The following is an 18,198-nucleotide window of genomic DNA, read 5'->3' as shown; positions in this document are numbered from 1 at the left end:
TTGCACTTTTCTTTTCTTTCTTTTTTTTTTAAAATTTTATTTTGTTTTGGCGATTTTTAATCAAATATCCTGGCTCCTTTAGACCCAAGCCAAATCGAGATAGATTCTAGTTTCTAGACTTTTCATTTCGGATTCTTTTCACATTTCACTCATCTGTCCCCCCACCACATTGAGATTTTGCTATCTCACCGTCACATTTTATTGTCTGAACAATAAACGCCAGCATAAGCGAACGTGGTAAAATCTGCAATTATTTTTAATAATGTTTATTCATTGCTTACGCTTCTGGATTAACCGCATTGAGAAAGGACACCCGGCCCCAATAATATACCAACGCCAACGCCATTGTCATTCATTGGTTGTATCCGAATCCTAATCTTTAATCAAATAACTTGATTGCTATTGAGTAAAATGTTTGCATGAAATGTTTTCATGCTCGAAATCTTGTTTCTGATTTCTAAATCACTAAAACTATAATTAATAATAAAATTCACGTATCGTCTTAGTCTTAGTCTAGTGTCTAGTGGTTATGGTTCAGATTCAGGGAGAGAACAGACCAGGTCAAATTCAGATAAATGATATTACTTCCTTCATCATCACAACTACACCACCACCACCACATCACAAGCGGCAGCGCCAACAGCAAATCATTATCAACCACCACTACTATCAAAATCATCATCAGTCATCAGCGGAACCTGGCCACTTGCTATTAGCCTGTCATCCTGGGTAGAGTAGTATCAGTATAGCCATAGCATTAGTATTAGCATTCAGTGACAATAATGGTTATGATTTATGACCTGTGTCCTTATTTATCCATGAGATACCCTTCCCTCTTCCTAACACAATTTGTTTGAGTCAGCATACATGTCGTTATTTTTTTTTTAATTTCATTTTGCTAATGAAATATGTTTATTTGCTCATATTATGAGGGTTATAGTTATAAGTTATAGGTATTCAAAATATTAATTCCTTGTTATTGATATCTTTTGGAATCTGTATGTTCTGTAATTTTAGCAGTTTTTACTACTCCGGTCATCAGTTGGCTACCTGATAGGTGTCACAATAATAGTAATAGCATGGTGTATCTAGTTTTGCATTAGGCCTTGCCGCAGCGGTGGTTCCAGCCCTTTGTAAGTGGTAGGGCAAAATGAAATAAAAGGGGGAAAAAAATAAAGAAGATACTTACCAGGAAGTTTTTTACAGCTGAGAAGATATATATTTGATATCAACTAATAATAGAAATAACACTCGAATAAGTTAAATTATTAACAGTAATTAACTAGGCCTAACCTTATAAAATGTAAAAATTTGCAGATTAAATTACTTCGCCAAATCTTTGACAACGTGAAATGATCTCCATTTACAGTCTACATATTATTTTATTTATGTACAAGTACAAGCAACACAATGATCTCATCCAGCTCTCAGTCATCTCGTATTCTGAAAACATTTTGATTCTTTCTTTTTGTTACCTCAGCGCTAGGTTTCTTCAGTGCTCCGTATATTTAACACCGTATACACTATAGGCAGGTCATCCTCTTAATTTTAATTTAGACAAAAAAGATAAAAATAATTTCAAATCAACATGTTCTCAACTTTTTTCCTTATTTTATATATTCCTAGTCACAATGGATGGTGGTGGTGATGATAGTTATGATGATTGTGACGACGACGAAATTTATGATGGTGGTCGTGGTGATTAGGTTGAGGTTCGGATGATGGTGATGACGGTTGTGACGACGACATTTATGATGATGATGGTGCTGATGACGACGATAGTGTCATTGTTGTTGGTGCTATAAATAATGATGGTGACGTTGTTGTTGTTGCTGTTATAGATAATGATGGTGACGACGTCGTTGTTGTTGCTGTTAGATGATGATGATGATGCAAGTTCAAGTACACACTGCTTCTAGATAGATAGCATTCATCCGCCTCTTTCTCTTCCCCTTAATGCAACAGGCTATTGCAAGGAGCAATGTGCAACGTCTGTGATACTTCATTCTTTATCTAAAAGTATCAGATTACCCACTATTGTGGTTTGGTCTAGACCACGTTTGGTGTTCTCTCTCCTCTCTCGCCCCCCAACCAGTCCCCAGCATCGTTGTCTGTTTCTTTATTTCGACTAACAAACTTTCATACTAGGTGGGCAAGCACAGAAATGCCCGTTTTGGATTAGCTTCTTTATTCTTATGTTCTTGAGGTACTATGGCAACGAGGGAAAAATGACTTGTTTTGTTTTGTAGCACTGTTTCTTAGTGTGATAACCTGTACTATATGTTTGTTTGACTGCACAAGAAAACTGTTAAATGTCACATAGAACATGATGAGAAATACAAATGAGTTTCGAGACTAAATTATATATATTTAAAAAACAACACGACAATAATGAATAAGTTAATACATGACATTAATACCGTACTGTGATTTTTCTAAAGACATATTTTGTGTAAGAGTATGAATATACGCTAGGTGATATTTAAATCATATTTCGTTTATCAATAGAGTCTGTAGGATTTACAGGTAAAGAGTACAAGGTGGGCAAAATGGAATTGTTTGCATTTTTCACGACTTAAACAGCGGGTAGACATAAGGTCGTGATGCCGATGGTGTGTGTGTTTGAGAGGTGAGGTAAAATTAGCAGGAACGTGTCCTGCTTTGTGCATTGTGGAGTGCGCGATTATTCACGATACATCTGAAACATTGAAATTAATACTTGCACAAAGAATCAACTTCATGTTTTATCTGCTAAATTTCACTTGAGTAAATTAAGTGTTCTTCAGATGTCATCATCTTGAAACTTGAAAAAAGACAGACTGGACTTTGCCCACTATTACCAGCCACAACTGGGCCTTGTGCAATTTATGGACACCTAACATATTCTGCAAAGCCATGCTAGATATCACGTGGAAAATATTTGCACCAATTTTCGGATGTTTACTGTTTTGACTTGTCTCTTACATTGTTATGCTGATAATTCTGAAACAGCTTGTACAAGGTATAACAGATTTTATCTTGGTAGACTGGGATATTGGGGAAGGAGGGTTACTCGTAGACAGAACTGGATAAGCGTGAGGGGTGAGATAGGACATTCATCACTGGACTTTAGTGACCCTACTTTTGCGATGAGCAAAATACTCAACTTGACCAAAGGCTGATTAATTTTTTAAATATTTTGTTTTGTTTTTTAATTATTTTGGGGTTTTTTGTGCAATATCTAGCTGATGTCTATAAAAGTCGAAAGTAGTGGACCTGGCCTAGAATTTTAGACCGTTATAATTTAAATCCCCTGTTATTTTTCAGATTATATTTTTGGTTTTGTGTATGAGTACGATTATTTCATAACCCAAGATGTTGCCTGACATGCAAATAAAGATGCTCCAGGACTTTGTCACTCTTTGCAAATCCAATCCTGATATTCTCCATTTGCCACAGCTGAGCTTCTACAAAAGTTACCTTGAAAGGCAAGATATTGTTTGTTTTTGGTTTTTATTGTTGTTATCACTGGATTTCGATTACCATGACAATGATTATGAAACTAATTTCTGGGTGGGGATCCTGACCTCCCATAGCGGGCAGGGAGGTACACACTGTGTCTTCTATCCCCTTATATCTGTTTTCCAACATGCTTTCTGTCTTTGTCTTGGAATGAGATTACTTAGTTTTTTTCCTGGCCCTGGTCGGAGTCCTGGCTGGGAGGGAAACAGTCAAATGCATAGTTATTGTTTTGGGAGATGATAGTTTTTTCCTTGTAAATCATCTCTCTGTTATGTATTAGTATATTTGTTTTTTTTTAATGTATAATGTAAGCATTTGGGTGTGTTCCTCTTTGTTGGATTTTGTTCTTATGTCCGGATGAGACTTATAGGTGATCTCAAACTAAGTACATTGGTGGTATGCTCTTGGAATCTACATCTGATCCCTATTTGTTCCCAGTTCCCCTATGTCTTACTTTCTCTTGGATGCTTCAATTGTAATTCTAGAACTTTTTACTATCCCATTTTCTTCCTTTTTACTGGCGCTGATATAACCTAAATGTGTTGCAAGCGCCGTAAAACCCTTAAAAACAAACAAACAAACTAATTTGATTTCATAATCTTCATGTCATACCTCTCTTACTGATATATTATATATAATATGACGTTTTTAATGTAGTCGGACTGAATGGACTGGTACAATTATAAGATTTACTTTTTTACTATAGTCTGCTTTTATCAAATTAAAGTAAATTGGTACATAAGTGTGGATTAATTATTAATGTGTAAAGGTCAACCTTTTTTCTCATTTTACATTTTCCATGATATTATTTCTTCTATTGTTCATGCAAATTGATTTATCAATTGAAATAATTTTGATAACTTGATACATCTCCCAAATGATTATTTTAGCCTTGGAGCAAACATCCCAGCTCCAAAGCCAAAAGAAACCCCATCTCCTGGGGAAGAAAAGGAAAAGCAAGAGAGTAAACCAGAACCTGTGCCCGACCCAGAACCAGAGGAGGTAGAAGAAGAGGAACTTGAGAGTGATGTGGAGCTAGACAATGGTGATGTCATAGAGGATTTGGATGAGGATATGCCTGAATATGGTGATGAGAGCATTGAAGTAACTGATGAGATGATAGACGAGGCCAGTGACAAACGTTCTGCTGCTATGGATGCAGCATCAGAAGGTACTTTTTGTATCAGGATGGTAATTCGTTTAGGCCCATAATTAAGCTCTTCAATAATCTTGATAACATTTCTTTAAGGGAGATTGCCTTTTACAAATCTGCCAATTTATTAGAATAAAATATTTAAAAACAACTGGTCGTCATATGATCAATGATTTAAAATTTTTTAAGCATATTAAAATACACTGCGTCTTATCCTTTTTTTTTTTTTTTTTTTTGCAAGGTTTAGTGCTCCATCAAATTCAGAATCATTCGTTATCTACATTTTGATTTGTTTCTTGATTGATTTAAGGAAATTTTATGGAACTAATTCTACAAAAGTTTGAAAATTGGGAGTTGGACGATTTTTTATATTTGCTTCATAAAAATTGGAGTTATATTTATGAAATGTTTAATGACAGCCTGTTTAATGAAAGCCTATAATCTTTATCATTTTAGAACGATTTGAAGATGCTATTGACCTGTTCACGGATGCCATCAAACTGAATCCATCCTCTTCACTTATGTATGCAAAAAGAGCAAGGTAAGAGTTCAAGTTCTTGATTATCCAGGTTACTTGACATCTGAATGTTTTGTAACGTGTGTTTTCGATAACTCCTTTATTCGCATTTGACTTTTATAAAGTACAGAGTTGAATTAATATGTAGACTTGTCATGTTTATCAGCCAGTTGCAAGAGTTTGACATACTTTGCATACCATTGACTAGAGAGTCTTACAACAACAAACAGCACAAAACCGTCTTTCTTCAACCGCCCCACTGATACTGACTCATAAAGTGCAGGCTGTATTTATTACAACACATAGTAAAGTTCCACCAATAAGTTGTTAAGTGTTTTAAAAGATATGACATTGAGATCATACAATGTCACTCTTGAGGAATGGACCACTCGAAGCATTAGCTGCTCTTTTGCACTGGGGAGTTAACCTATTTCTGTTGTCCCCTTAAATGTTGACTTTTGTTCATCGTCCTTGAATGATGTTTTGGTTCTTCAAAGGATCAAACAATGGAAGGGATACAGGCAGATGGCAGTGTAGGGTGTTTTTTTTTTTAATGTTTTAATGTCGTTAATCATCCATTATATGTAATTGATAGTGTTAATGTGTAGACATTTGGGTGTGTCTTTGTTTTATTTTTTAAATTTTTATTTGAGTGAGAGAGAGAGTGAGATTCTAGGCCTGGGATGGACATTTCACTTGTTTTACGGAGATAAATTGTATTTGAATGTACCTACTTTCTTTTTGGACTATTCTCATAATTTTATTTTTTTTATTCATCGGTTTGTTTATTTTGGAAAGTATTGCAAGTGCGGCAATACCCCTACAAACAAATAATCATTCATTTTTTATTTTTTTTAAAGTCACTATCCATTATATTTTTGGGTGATGGTTTATGAAAAGTCAGATTGAAAATTGAACTAATATGTTTATTTTGATTATTCTATGGTTTGAATCCATTTTTGTTCCCCGTTTTAATCCTTTACAGTGGAATCCGCATAAAATCAACACATCTTGTTGGTCCCAAATTTTATGCTCTTTATCTAAACTTTTTCCATTAATAATGGATAAATAAAGTCAACCAATCTTTCTGGTTCAATGGTGTTGACTTTATCAGGATCCCGCTGTATCGTACTTATTCTTTGGAATGAACTCTTGATCTATTCTCATTGTGTTCCTTTTTCCTGGTACTGATCTGATACAACAGTATCACAAAAACTATTTCTTTAGCAAGGGCTTCATTATTTACATATCTTTTCACAGCACCTATATTAGAATGAAAAAGCCCAAGAAAGCCATCCATGATTGTAACAAAGCCATTGAACTCAACAGTGATTCTGCCCAGAGTTATAAATGGAGAGGGAAAGCTTACAGGTCAGAAATATTAATAAATTAAGAGACAATTTTGTTTTGTTGCATGATTAAAAGAAGTCATAGCAATGAAGATTACTATGAAAATGTTTTCAATATTTTCATCATCATCATTGTGGAACATAGGGCTTCAACAGTCCATCTCCAACGTATTCTGTTCTTTGTCCTCTTCTTCATCTCTCCCCAGGACATTCCAGCCACCTTCAATCTTCCTCACAATCCTTCCCCATCTTTTCTTTGGCCTCCCAACCTAACTTTTTCCCTGAGAGCTCCAGTCCACAGCTTGTCTTGTAATGCCTGTTGTTGGTTTTTTGAATGTGTGACCAATCCGTTTTGGTTTTCTTGTTTAGTAGATTTGTTTGCTAATTTCCTCTTGACCACAAGTCTTTATTAGTGATTTTCTCAGGCCATCTGAATTCATCTTCTGTGTAAAATGTGTAGAAGTAAATTTTTATATGTTTTTTCATAGGATCTTTTATGTAGCACAACATCCTCTTAATGTGCTCAGAGTGCTTGTAAGGGTTTCTAAGCCAAATTCAATACGATCATGTAGGATGGAATATGATGTTTGTAAGGGGCTATTACAACTTTTTCTCAACAGGGACATTGTTATCAGCCAGGTAGGCTCTATTATGGGATTCAAACCTAGTGGCATAACATTAGACCTCAAACCTACAATTTTCTAACAATATTTTTTGTATTTAATTTATTGTACGCTTGAATTTTTCCTTGACATCTTCAAATTTTAGGTAAGAAATGAAACTTGTGGAAAAAATTAGAGAGTAAATGATCATAATCTTAATACAGTCACATCTCCATAATCTGAACACCCACTTTCCCAGTATTTGGTCTGGATTACATAGACATCTGGATAGTGGAATTAGTATCTAAAGTGGCATATGTAGTTTTGACTTCAGACTGTGGTAATCTGAGTCTGTCATTGATGCAATCAACAACACGACTATATCACTTTCAATTGAAAGCAATAGCCTTTATATTCCCAATGACATCAATATCAAATGATGGGGGTTGGATTGATGTCTATCGAAATGTGGAAACTGACCTTTCACACATGATTGACTCCTGTTGTTTAATGCACTCATATTGCATGGATTCAGGAGGTGACGCAGTCTGATAATGACTGGACAGGATGAACAAATAAGTTACTTACCTGACCTTGATTGGTTGGAACAAGTTTTTAAAATCGGTTTATACTTCAATCATTTGTCGATTGCTTTGAACTAGAGTAGGCCGGTTTCAGTCATTTTTGAAATATAGAGTCGTGAATTCTCTATATTGTAATTGTTTGTTCCCAAAATATGTCTTCAGATCCAGAAACAAAGAATTTCTTGATTATGGTGTACAAATAAAGAAGAAAACTCCATCCCCAGGATAATGAAGACGTTCAGATTTGGAGTTCCAGATTAGAATGATTTGACTAAATGTGGTTTTTGAATGAGGGGTATTCCCTTAAAGCATTTGATGTTCAAGTTAGATAGAAGTACTGAACATTAACTAAGTTAACAAGACAATAATAGGTAAATGGGTGTTGCAGACATTGGCTTATAAGATATGAATGATGTATTTCGAAGAGGGAAATTCATTCACATTTTATTCACTCATTCATTCATTTTATAGTTATTGTGGTGGGTGGAATTCACTTTAGGGTGAGGGAATGTTAGTGGCTTCCCCTGTGCCATGGATTTTTCATAGGTCCACATCCTTGCTATCCCTTCTATCTTTATATGTAATTTGTCCTTTCCTTCTTTTTGTGCCCCAGTCATAGAATGGGGCCATTTAGTTTCGCATGGGCCCAGCTTTTGAGTGTTTTGCAGATGGGAGAATAGATAGATTTATTCTTTTTGTGAGAGATGATGTGGTGTTTATGTTTTCTTGTAAATCATCTCTGTTAAGTATATGTATTTGAGTACATCCCTCTTGGTGGGATCCTGTGTTAGTGTCTGGGTACGATTTCTATGTGGTTTCAAACTAGAGACTCAGATGAATTACTCTGGGGTCAACTTCTGTTTTTTTTTTTTGTTTGAAATAACCCTCTTCGTCTACCTTTATCTTAAATGCTCATATGTGCCTCTCTGTTATCCTTTAAGTGTTTCTTCATCTTACTTTTACTGATGCTGAAATAACTTTAAAGTGTCGCAAGTGTTGTAACATTTGTAAAGCTGGTTAACAAAACCCTGAGATTACAGCAAGCTTCAATTCGAGATATGAGCCAAATCGAAAATAAAGTGTAATTTTATAAGATATGAGATTTTTGCTAATTATCCTTCTTAAACCATTTAAGAATCGATTCATGATTGTAATAAACTTGAAAATAAAAGTAAGTGTCTTTATCCTTTGATTTTGTAAGACATATCAGTTGCTAAATTCTGATTAAATAGCTAGGTTTTGCAGCTAAACTTCGATCTGTTTCGGATCTTACCACCTTCATGTTTACACACCTAACACTAACCCTATCATGTGAAATGTTTTTTCATGGCTTTCCATTCTTTACCAATGCGCATGTACTTAGCACACCAAAAATAAGCTAGAGCATCTGTGCATGTCTTGATTACAGGAATTTGGATTGGTGGTTTAATCGTACCTTATTTTAGTTGTGACTTCTAATTTCTACTTTCTTCTCGACCCTACCTATCTGAAAGTGTTAAAAATCTTATTTAATATTAACTTTTTATTCACTTTACATTATTTCACTTTTATATTCAGTTATTATTCATTATTTATTACACTGGAAAATTTATGTCCCTCAGGATAACAGTTTATTTAAGATGGCAACTTATAAAGTTACGGCCCATCTCAATCCGCTCGGTTCATGTGGTCTGGAAAATCTTGCTCCAGAATTTCATTTCAGTCTATAATAATAATATTAATAAAGATAATAATATAATGGATATAATCTGTATTTGTCACTAAAATGTAAATCAAGTAATGCTTCAAATACGATTTTAAGTAATCTGTCACAACGCGTTTTCAATACTCTGACCCACCAGAGTCGATGCTCTGACCTTACTCAGTCTCAGTGCTGGTCTACAAATTCAATTGTTTTAGGTTACTTTTAATTATTATTTCGCCAAGGATTAATGAAATATACCATATTTATGCTGTCTGGGTAAACATTGTATAAAAGAGTTACTCATTAGCTCATCATGTTGTGCATGGAATATCTAGATGAAAACTAAAGAAAGTAAAGATATTTTTCTTATTTCTTCGGATCTCTACCGAAGAAAAAAAAATCTGAATGTCTGTATCTGAAATTTAAGCAAAAAATTACTTTGTTTTAAAGAATAAATACTTAATTTTACATTATATTTCATCTAAAGTGTCTATTCTCTCTGATAATGTAAAAAAAAATACAGTACTCTTGAGGACAGTCATGTTTTTTAATAAGAAATAAAAGGAAAAAGTTTAAACTCAATTTCCTCTGTTTTCAGTGAATCTCATAGCAGCAAATTTTATTCAGATAAAGATTCGTAACTTTGATTCGGGATATGAGCCAAAATCGAAGATAAAGTGTTTCCCACAGCAACAAATTTTATTTAGAGAAAAATTCATAACTTCGGTTCTAAAAAAACATAGAAAGAAAATTTAAAGTGGTAAATGATTAGAAAGATGTGGTCTACACCACTGCATACATAACTCAATTTATTAAATTTGCGCGTTTTCTCAGCCAGCCACACATATTTTTTGAAGTAATTAATTACTTATCGTATTTTACAGTTTGCTGGGCCAGTGGGAGGAAGCTTTTCATGACCTCACCTTGGCTTGTAAACTTGACTATGATGATTATGCCAATGAACTTCTCCATGAAGTCACTCCTAATGTAAGTGAAATGTGGAAATCCAAATGCAAGAATGCACTTTTGTCTACAGAATGTGAAAATGAAGAGATATTTTGATGCAGTGTTTATAAATGAATTCTAATGTTTTTGTCGCTTTTTTGTGTTTTTTCGCTTTTTTGCTTTGTTTTGTTGGGTTGTGTGTTGGGTTTTATTTTTTTTTTTTTTTGGGGGGGGGGGGGGGGGTATGTGTTAATGAAGGTCATACTTAAGGATTAACATTTATTTTAAATCCACTTGTGGTAGTATAAAGATATAAAAGGTAGTCCAAAGTCTTGGGAGAATTTCTGTGCCAACGCTGGGGATTGATCACCAATGCGACTTCAAAATGTGTTATTTGTTTTATTTGTTTGTTTTGTTGAATTTTGCTTTGTTTTTTTGTTTTTTTGGAAGGATTGATAATCTATTTTCTTCTTGTATATATAATTTCCCCAAAATATTATACTGCTTGTATGTGTGCTCATTCCAGGCCAAAAAGCTTATGGAACATCGGAGAAAGTATGAGCGCATTTCAGAGGAGAAGGAGTTGAAAAGGAGAAAAGAAAGGATCAGAAAAGCCAGAGAAGAATACGAACGTCAAAAAGAGGTAACATTTGAAATCTGCTCATTTATTTGATTTCCATACTTGAACTTCCAGGGATTTAGCTCAACTGAGCTTGCACCATACTCGTGTAAACAAATTGGGTTCAACTCATAATGACAGAAGTATTTTAAGCTTCTCTGTCTTCGTAAGAGTGATTGTGTAGCTGTTTCTAATTTAGATTGTACTTAACGATAGACCAGTGTCATTTCATGGGGATAATGTTACTTTTGATATACACATTATTTAATTTAAGTCTATAACAAAGAATTTTAGACTTAAGCTCAAAGTGTGGGGACATTTCAAGAGCTACTTTGTTGACAAATGCTTCTGAATGGTGTTTCATCTTCTGACAAGATGTTTTTGAAACTATGGATGAGCTCTATATGAATGTGCACTTTTCATTTGTTGGAAATTATCTTGAAATTCTTTATAAAGTATTTGGTTTTCTCTCTGCCCCTGACAACATGGTTGAATGAGGATTGTCTGGGTCTCTTTGGTTTTATTGATTATCACTATGAAAATGCATAGCACTTTAGTGATCTGTATCTTATTAGACTTTTTCTCCCTTCTACTTTTGAACGTTGATTATTTTTCTTTGTTTTATTTATTTTGGGTTTTGTTTTTATTGTTTGTTTTTTTTTTGGAATGTTCTTAAAAAAGACAAATGATGTTGCATCCATGGTGATAGAAGCCTGACAAGTAATTGTTAAAGATTAATTGAATAATGCTCTTTTAAAACGTAAAGGATCAGTTGTCGTAACACTCACTTATTTAATCAATCTGGTACTTATTGATTTTGTAAATTGTGAATGTATTGAATCATATTAAAATATGACATCCACAACTGTAATTCTGTATTCTTTATATCAGAGTGAATAAATGCCGATGATTGAATTTATTAGAATGATCAGAAAAATGAAATATTAGTTTACCACACTAAAGGAACTATATTCAGTCTTCTCAATAAAACATGTAAACTTTACTTTAAAAAATTGAATTTTTTTTTTATTCATTCATGAACAGGAACAAAGTATGAACAGTGATGCAAATGGTGGTTTTGCAGGATTCCCTGGTGCCTTCCCTGGTAAGTCAAGTCCTCAGTTTTATTCATTTTTCCTACTTAACTACCATACACACATATACACGTACACACACGAATCAATAAAGTTCACTCAGTTCTTTAGGCTCGTTAATTTTTCACTTTCATTTTTCTGTACTCATCACTATATTCACTTTGAACACACTCTCTCTCTCTCTCTCTCTCTCTCTCTCTCTCTCTCTCTCTCTCTCTCTCTCTCTCTCTCTCTCTCTCTCTCTCTCTCTCTCTCTCTCTCTCTCTCTCTCTCTCTCTCTCTCTCTTTGTCTGTCTCTCTCTCTCTCTCTCTCTCTCTCTCTCTCTCTCTCTCTCTCTATTATATTATATATATATATATATATATATATATATATATATATATATATATATATATATATATATATATATATATATATATATATATATATACAACGCCGCTACCACATTATCTCATTCATCTGTAGTGTTTAATTCATTCTGTTTGTTGATAAAGGGGAAACCTGAAACATCCATTTCATCTGTTTTCGTAATTAAATTGAAGCTTACATTCAATTTCACATTGTTATTTAGTTATAGTTTTGGGAAATGATATCTTTTCCCTTGTAAATCATCTCTCTGTTATGCACTGAATTATGTTTTGGTTACATATTATATATGATTTGTAAACATTTGAGTGTATTCCTCTTAGTGGGGACCTTGTGCTTGTATCTGGATGAGACTTTTATGTGATCTCAAACTATTTTGATAGTGTGCTCTTGGAATCTACATCTTTCCTATTTGAATGAATTCCTCTTTGTCTTACCTATTCTTGGGTGCTTAATTGTAATTCTAGAACTTTTTACTATCCCATTTTCTTCCTTTACTGGCGCTGATATGACCTTAATGTGTTGCAAAACCCTTAAAAAACATAATCATAAAAATCTCATTTATTGAGAAGTCCTGCAGGGCATAAGGCCCACAGAGCAAGTATTTATACCCGATTCTGTAGTGTTAAATGGACAGTAGCAACTGCTAATTGGATATGATGCAAAGTGACATCTGCAAGATATACCATATCAAGCTACCCAGTCTCTGCTGATAGATATGGGGTCTAGACTGCACCTGGCATCAATACCCGTCCCTTCGCTTATGGGGTGGGTGCTCTACATCTGAGCTATAAAGATCCAATTATTGATTGAAGTAAACCTCACATAGTCATTTGGCTTTGTTCTGATCATTCATTTCTTTTTTTTTTCATGATGATGAAGAATATTTACATGCAATCCTTGATGCACAGCATCTGCCAATCCTTTGGAATCTGCACTTTCACAGCAAATTTTTGTTTTTAACTTTAGCCATATTTGTAAAAAGTCATTTCCAGCAACCCACTTTGTGCAACGTTTTTCAATGTATTTATAATTTTTACATCAGGCTCTGCGGGGAGCATGCCGGGAATGCCAAACCTTACAGAATTGTTAAATGAGCCAGAATTACTGCAAGCATTTCAAGTAAGACTGATTTGATTTTGTGGAAGAAAAGTTGTAAAATTACTAATGTCTTTTTAAATAATAATGCAAGTCATTTAAGTATTTTTTATTTTGTATATATTATTTAAATCAACCTCATGCTGAACCATGCTTTTAGATGATGTCATTAGATTATAATTGGTTGTGAGTTTGTTAAGGGGGAAGGAGATAAAAAGAAACGGGGGAAAAGGAAGACATTTATAACGATTTTAAAAGATATTATGCTGGCTGTGCATATTATGTTTTATTTATTATTTGCTCATCTTTAAACCTATTCACGATAAGCTTATATTTGCTTTTTTTCTTGAGCTTAAATGACTCAGGGTATTGCAAATATTGTTTTAATGTTATGTTTACATTTATTGATTTATTTTTTGTCATTCCAAACACTAATAGGATCCAGAAGTGGCTGAGGCATTCCAGGATGTAGCCATGAATCCTGCCAACATCTCCAAGTACCAAGACAATCCTAAGGTACAGGCAGTCATCAACAAGATGGCCACCAAGTTTGGACCAGGTGCTGGAGCTGGAACGCCACCCTCTGAACCTGGGGCAGGTGGCTTTCCAGGCATGTCATAGTTGGTAGCCATCTATTAGAAGAGTCCAGAGAGTAAATTGAAATTTGAATAATGTAAATTGGCATAAATGAGACTTGAATGATAGCAAAAACGTTTTGGATCAATTGATAATGTAATTTTTAATCAATGTTTCTTCTTGGGAGGGTGGGTGTCACAAAAATTGAAGTCAAACTTCTTTTTTAATGTGTTTCAAATTTTCATAAGCAATTTTGATTTTTTTTTTTTTTTTTTTCGCTTTTCACAACAAAGGCTATTGATCATAGACGAGTATACTACTGCTGTTGTAATCATTTTATTTTTCACTCTTTTAAAATTAAGTACGACTCAAAATATCCCAATGAAGATTAGATATTGAAATATTAAACTTGACGTCAGAACTGAAAAAAGTTTTGTTTGATTCAGCTCCAGGTGAATCAGGTAGAAAAAGAAAAAGAAAAACACCAAAACAAAAAAATTAATTTCATAAAATCAGCTGACTTCATCGAGAGATTGAATTGTGTTACAGATTTTTAACTATTTCTTTTTTCTTTTAAATTATAGGTTTACTTTTAATCTTCAGTGTTGCTGTTCTTTAATATTTTTCTTTCTTTCATTCCACACACCCCACCCTTCCCCTCCTCCCTCCTGCCTAGACTCCCTTTGTAAGATGTTTTCTCTGAAATTTCTCTATTTTGATACATATGTGTTTTTGTGTTTTAATTTTATTTAAAGGTTTAATAACGTCTTTGATATGTCAATTGTTTCCCCTGTATTGTAAATTAGTTTAATCAGTACCTAGATTGAGAAGATCATGCATCGATATAGTTTGCAGTTTAATCTCGTCTTGTTCATCATATTATTATTGTTGTGTAACTTGTTATAATCTTAAGGGCATTAATTCACTTATTTTGATCTAATTTGTAATGTTTGCAATCACTATTGACAAGGCGTGATATGCAAATTGGACCTGGTGCTCACAAAAATCTATGAACATAAAAGTTAAGAGAACTAGATCATTTATCATACTTTGAAATCCAATAAACAGTAGGTATTCATGACAAATGACATTGATATTTATGACATCTGATGGACAAGCTCTTGGTAAATAATGCAGCTCAAGAATGAAAACACCCTCACTGCATCGAAATGCAAGTCACCATTCCCAACATTCAGCATTTATGTACTGTAATGCTCATCAGTGAACCATAATGATTTGATACTATGTACACATCAATCTGTCTTAGCAGATAGTTTCCACCATATTCATGATCGTATGGTATAGTCCTGATGTAATGTCACAATCAATATAATTTTTTAAAGGTTACATGTTTATTATGAAAACCTTCAACTAATAAATGAGAATAATGTTTGCATTAGGCAAAGTATACTCTGAATTCTCACAAAAGTAAGCATCATTAAAGGTTCGGATCAAAATGTTGAAGTTCTTGCGTGACTAAGATTTCTACTAAGTTGAGGCTCACCAAACAGGCTTTATGAATGTTTTTATGAACAAAATATATTGTAAAGGGGCTTTTGTGATTTAACCAGGCTGATGTTTTTGTAGGCATTTTGTAAAGGATGCTGTATGGTTTGTGGACAAAATATTATATTGTAAAGGATGCTGTATGGTTTGTGGACAAAATATTATATTGTAAAGGGACTTATGTGATTTAAACAGGCTGTATGATTTTGTGGGCAAAATATTATTTTGTAAAGGATGCTGTATGGTTTTGTGGACAAAATATTATATTGTAAAGAGACATATGATTTAAGCAGGCTGTATGTTTTTGTGGGCAAAATATTATTTTGTAAAGCATGCTAAATGGTTTTGTGGACAACATATATTGTAAAGGATGCTGTATGGTTTTGTGAACAAAATATTATTTCTTTGTAAAAAGACATATGCTTTTTGTTCTTGAGTCTTCAATAGTGAGATGGTGGTTATTTTATTGTTGTTGTTGTTTTAATCATAGCAATGGAGCCACATTTTTATCCTCTTATATCAAAAGTTACTTGTCTTCAATTCACATGATGTTTGTGGGATAAATTGCACAAGGCTTCCATTCGTTTCGCCATTCATTGATTACCTTATGTAACATTGATTTTATGTGAAATTCCGAAACTACTACTTTAATGTGTTTTTCCTCGTTTGGAAACTACTCAAAATACTGTTATTTTATCTTTACTGATCATCTTATCATTCTTATTTTGTTCATAGTTGTTTAAAAGTTATCTTGAAATAAAATTCATTTAATATTGACTTGGATTGTCTCTGTTTTTCATTTTTTTATCTCCATCCCATGAAAAGGAATTGGTTGGATGAGGTCTTTTGACCCCCCTTGTTAGATGGAGAGGCCATTTTTGCTTTGTCTTCTATCCCCCTATATCTGATTTCCCTTTCCTGTGTTGCTCTTTGTCTTTGCTTGATTATTTTCTGGTCTTGGTATGGGTCCTTAGATGTGAGAGTTCCTTTTACTGAGAGATGAATTTTTTCCCCTGTAAATCATATCTCTGTCATGTTCTATTAGTTTTTTGTTTGTTTGTTTTTTAGTTTTCAATGCATTGTCATTGTACTTTGTAAACACCCAAGTGTTTCCATCATAGCGGGATCCTTTGCTTGTGCCTGAATGAGACTTTAAGGTCTGGGTGGGGTTCCAATAGTGGACTGGGAGGTACTTACGGTGTCTTCTACCCCCCTATATCTGTTTTCCAACTTGCTTTCTGTATTTGTCTTGGAATGAGATTACTTGGTTTTGTCCTGGCTGAGAGGGAAGCAGTCAGGTGTATAGTTAGTTTTGGGAGATATTTTTTTCCTGGTAGACCATCTCTCTGTTATGCACTGTATTATGTTTTGTTCACATATATCTTAGTGGGGATCTGCGCTTGTGTCTGGATGAGACTTTTAGGTGGTCTCAAACTAAGTACTTTGATAGTGTGCTCTTGGAATCTACATTTGATTCCTATTTTAACTAATTCCCCTTTGTCTTCCCTTTTCTGGGATACTTTAATTGTAATTCTGGAAGTTTTTACTACCCCATTTTCTCCCTTTTTACTGGCGCTGATATGACCTAAACGTGTTACAAGCGCCGTAAAACCCTTAAAAACATTTTTAAAACAGACTTTAAGGTGATGTCAAAACAGGCACATTGATGTTGGTGTTTTTAACTTCAGATCCACAACGTTTCCTCTATCATCTTTCTTGTTACTGACGCTGAAATGGTCGCTAGCACCATTAAAAAAAAAAAGAAAAATTCTCTGTATATCATTTCTTAGAGCCAGTTTGTCTGCAAATCACCAGTGTCTGATGGGGATCCTCTGCCGCTGTCTTTTTGAGACTATGGTTGGCCTCAGGTTTTTTTACAAGGGTAGATAGTTTCTGAGATCCACGTGTGAACTACTCCCATGTGTTTGAGATGCCTATGAACCAAGAGTTACTGTCTCTTTTGATCTCTAACTCTAAATATATTGTGGCAAGCTGGATGGGGATCCTGACCTCCCATAGCGGGCAGGGAGGTACATACTGTGTCTTCTATCCCCTTATATCTTATCCAACAAGCTTTCTATCTTTGTCTTGGAATGAGATTACTTGTTTTTTTCCTGGCCGAGAGGGAAACAGTCAAAGGCATGGTTATTGTTTTGGGAGATGATATTTTTTTCCTTGTAAATCGTCTTTCTGTTATGTATTATTATATTTGTTATTTTTAATGTATAATGTGAGCCTTTGAGTGTATTCCTCTTTGTTGGATTTTGTGCTTGTGTCCGGATGAGACTTATAGGTGATCTCAAACTTAGTACATTGGTGGTATGCTCTTGGAATCTACATCTGATCCCTATTTGTTCCCGTTCCCCTTTGTCTTACTTTCTCTTGGGTGCTTTAATTGTAATTCTAGAACTTTTTACTATCCCATTTTCTTCCTTTTTACTGGCGCTGATATAACCTAAATGTGTCGCAAGCGCCGTAAAACCCTTAAAAACAAAAACAAACATTGTGGCAAGCACCAAAGGACGACTGATGAGGGAAGATCTGATCAATAGTCCTCTTTTATTACCGAAGCTTGCCAGTCAAGATAAAGTTGTCACGGAACA

General features: G+C 34.2%; 1 protein-coding gene across 1 annotated transcript; it reads left to right on the top strand.

Annotated features, from left to right (window-relative positions):
* The first annotated feature begins 66 nt into the window (after nucleotides 1-66).
* Nucleotides 67-16,372, top strand: LOC144970823 (hsc70-interacting protein-like). The gene is made up of 10 exons (XM_078910887.1): nucleotides 67-237; nucleotides 3,307-3,467; nucleotides 4,392-4,672; nucleotides 5,111-5,195; nucleotides 6,432-6,542; nucleotides 10,275-10,377; nucleotides 10,862-10,978; nucleotides 11,999-12,059; nucleotides 13,461-13,537; nucleotides 13,952-16,372. Exons 2-10 carry the CDS (start codon nucleotides 3,355-3,357, stop codon nucleotides 14,132-14,134), a joined length of 1,131 nt encoding a protein of 376 aa, XP_078767013.1. The 5' UTR covers nucleotides 67-237; nucleotides 3,307-3,354; the 3' UTR covers nucleotides 14,135-16,372.
* The last annotated feature ends 1,826 nt before the right edge of the window (nucleotides 16,373-18,198 follow it).

The sequence above is a fragment of the Berghia stephanieae genome, chromosome 4 (genome assembly GCF_034508935.2).
Source record: "Berghia stephanieae isolate SIO BIC M18660-M18661 chromosome 4, UCSD_Bste_1.3, whole genome shotgun sequence".
Classification (NCBI taxonomy): domain Eukaryota; kingdom Metazoa; phylum Mollusca; class Gastropoda; order Nudibranchia; family Aeolidiidae; genus Berghia; species Berghia stephanieae.
This window is presented reverse-complemented; position numbering and strand designations above follow the sequence as displayed.

What these genes read in the sequence shown, in the direction of transcription:
- LOC144970823 (XM_078910887.1), top strand. Translation starts at nt 3,355, where the DNA reads ATGTTGCCTGACATGCAAATAAAGATGCTCCAGGACTTTGTCACTCTT. An exon ending in TGGAGAGGGAAAGCTTACAG is followed by an intron (nt 6,543 to 10,274) that starts GTCAGAAATATT and finishes CGTATTTTACAG; the next exon opens with TTTGCTGGGCCAGTGGGAGG. An exon ending in ATTCCCTGGTGCCTTCCCTG is followed by an intron (nt 12,060 to 13,460) that starts GTAAGTCAAGTC and finishes TTTTTACATCAG; the next exon opens with GCTCTGCGGGGAGCATGCCG.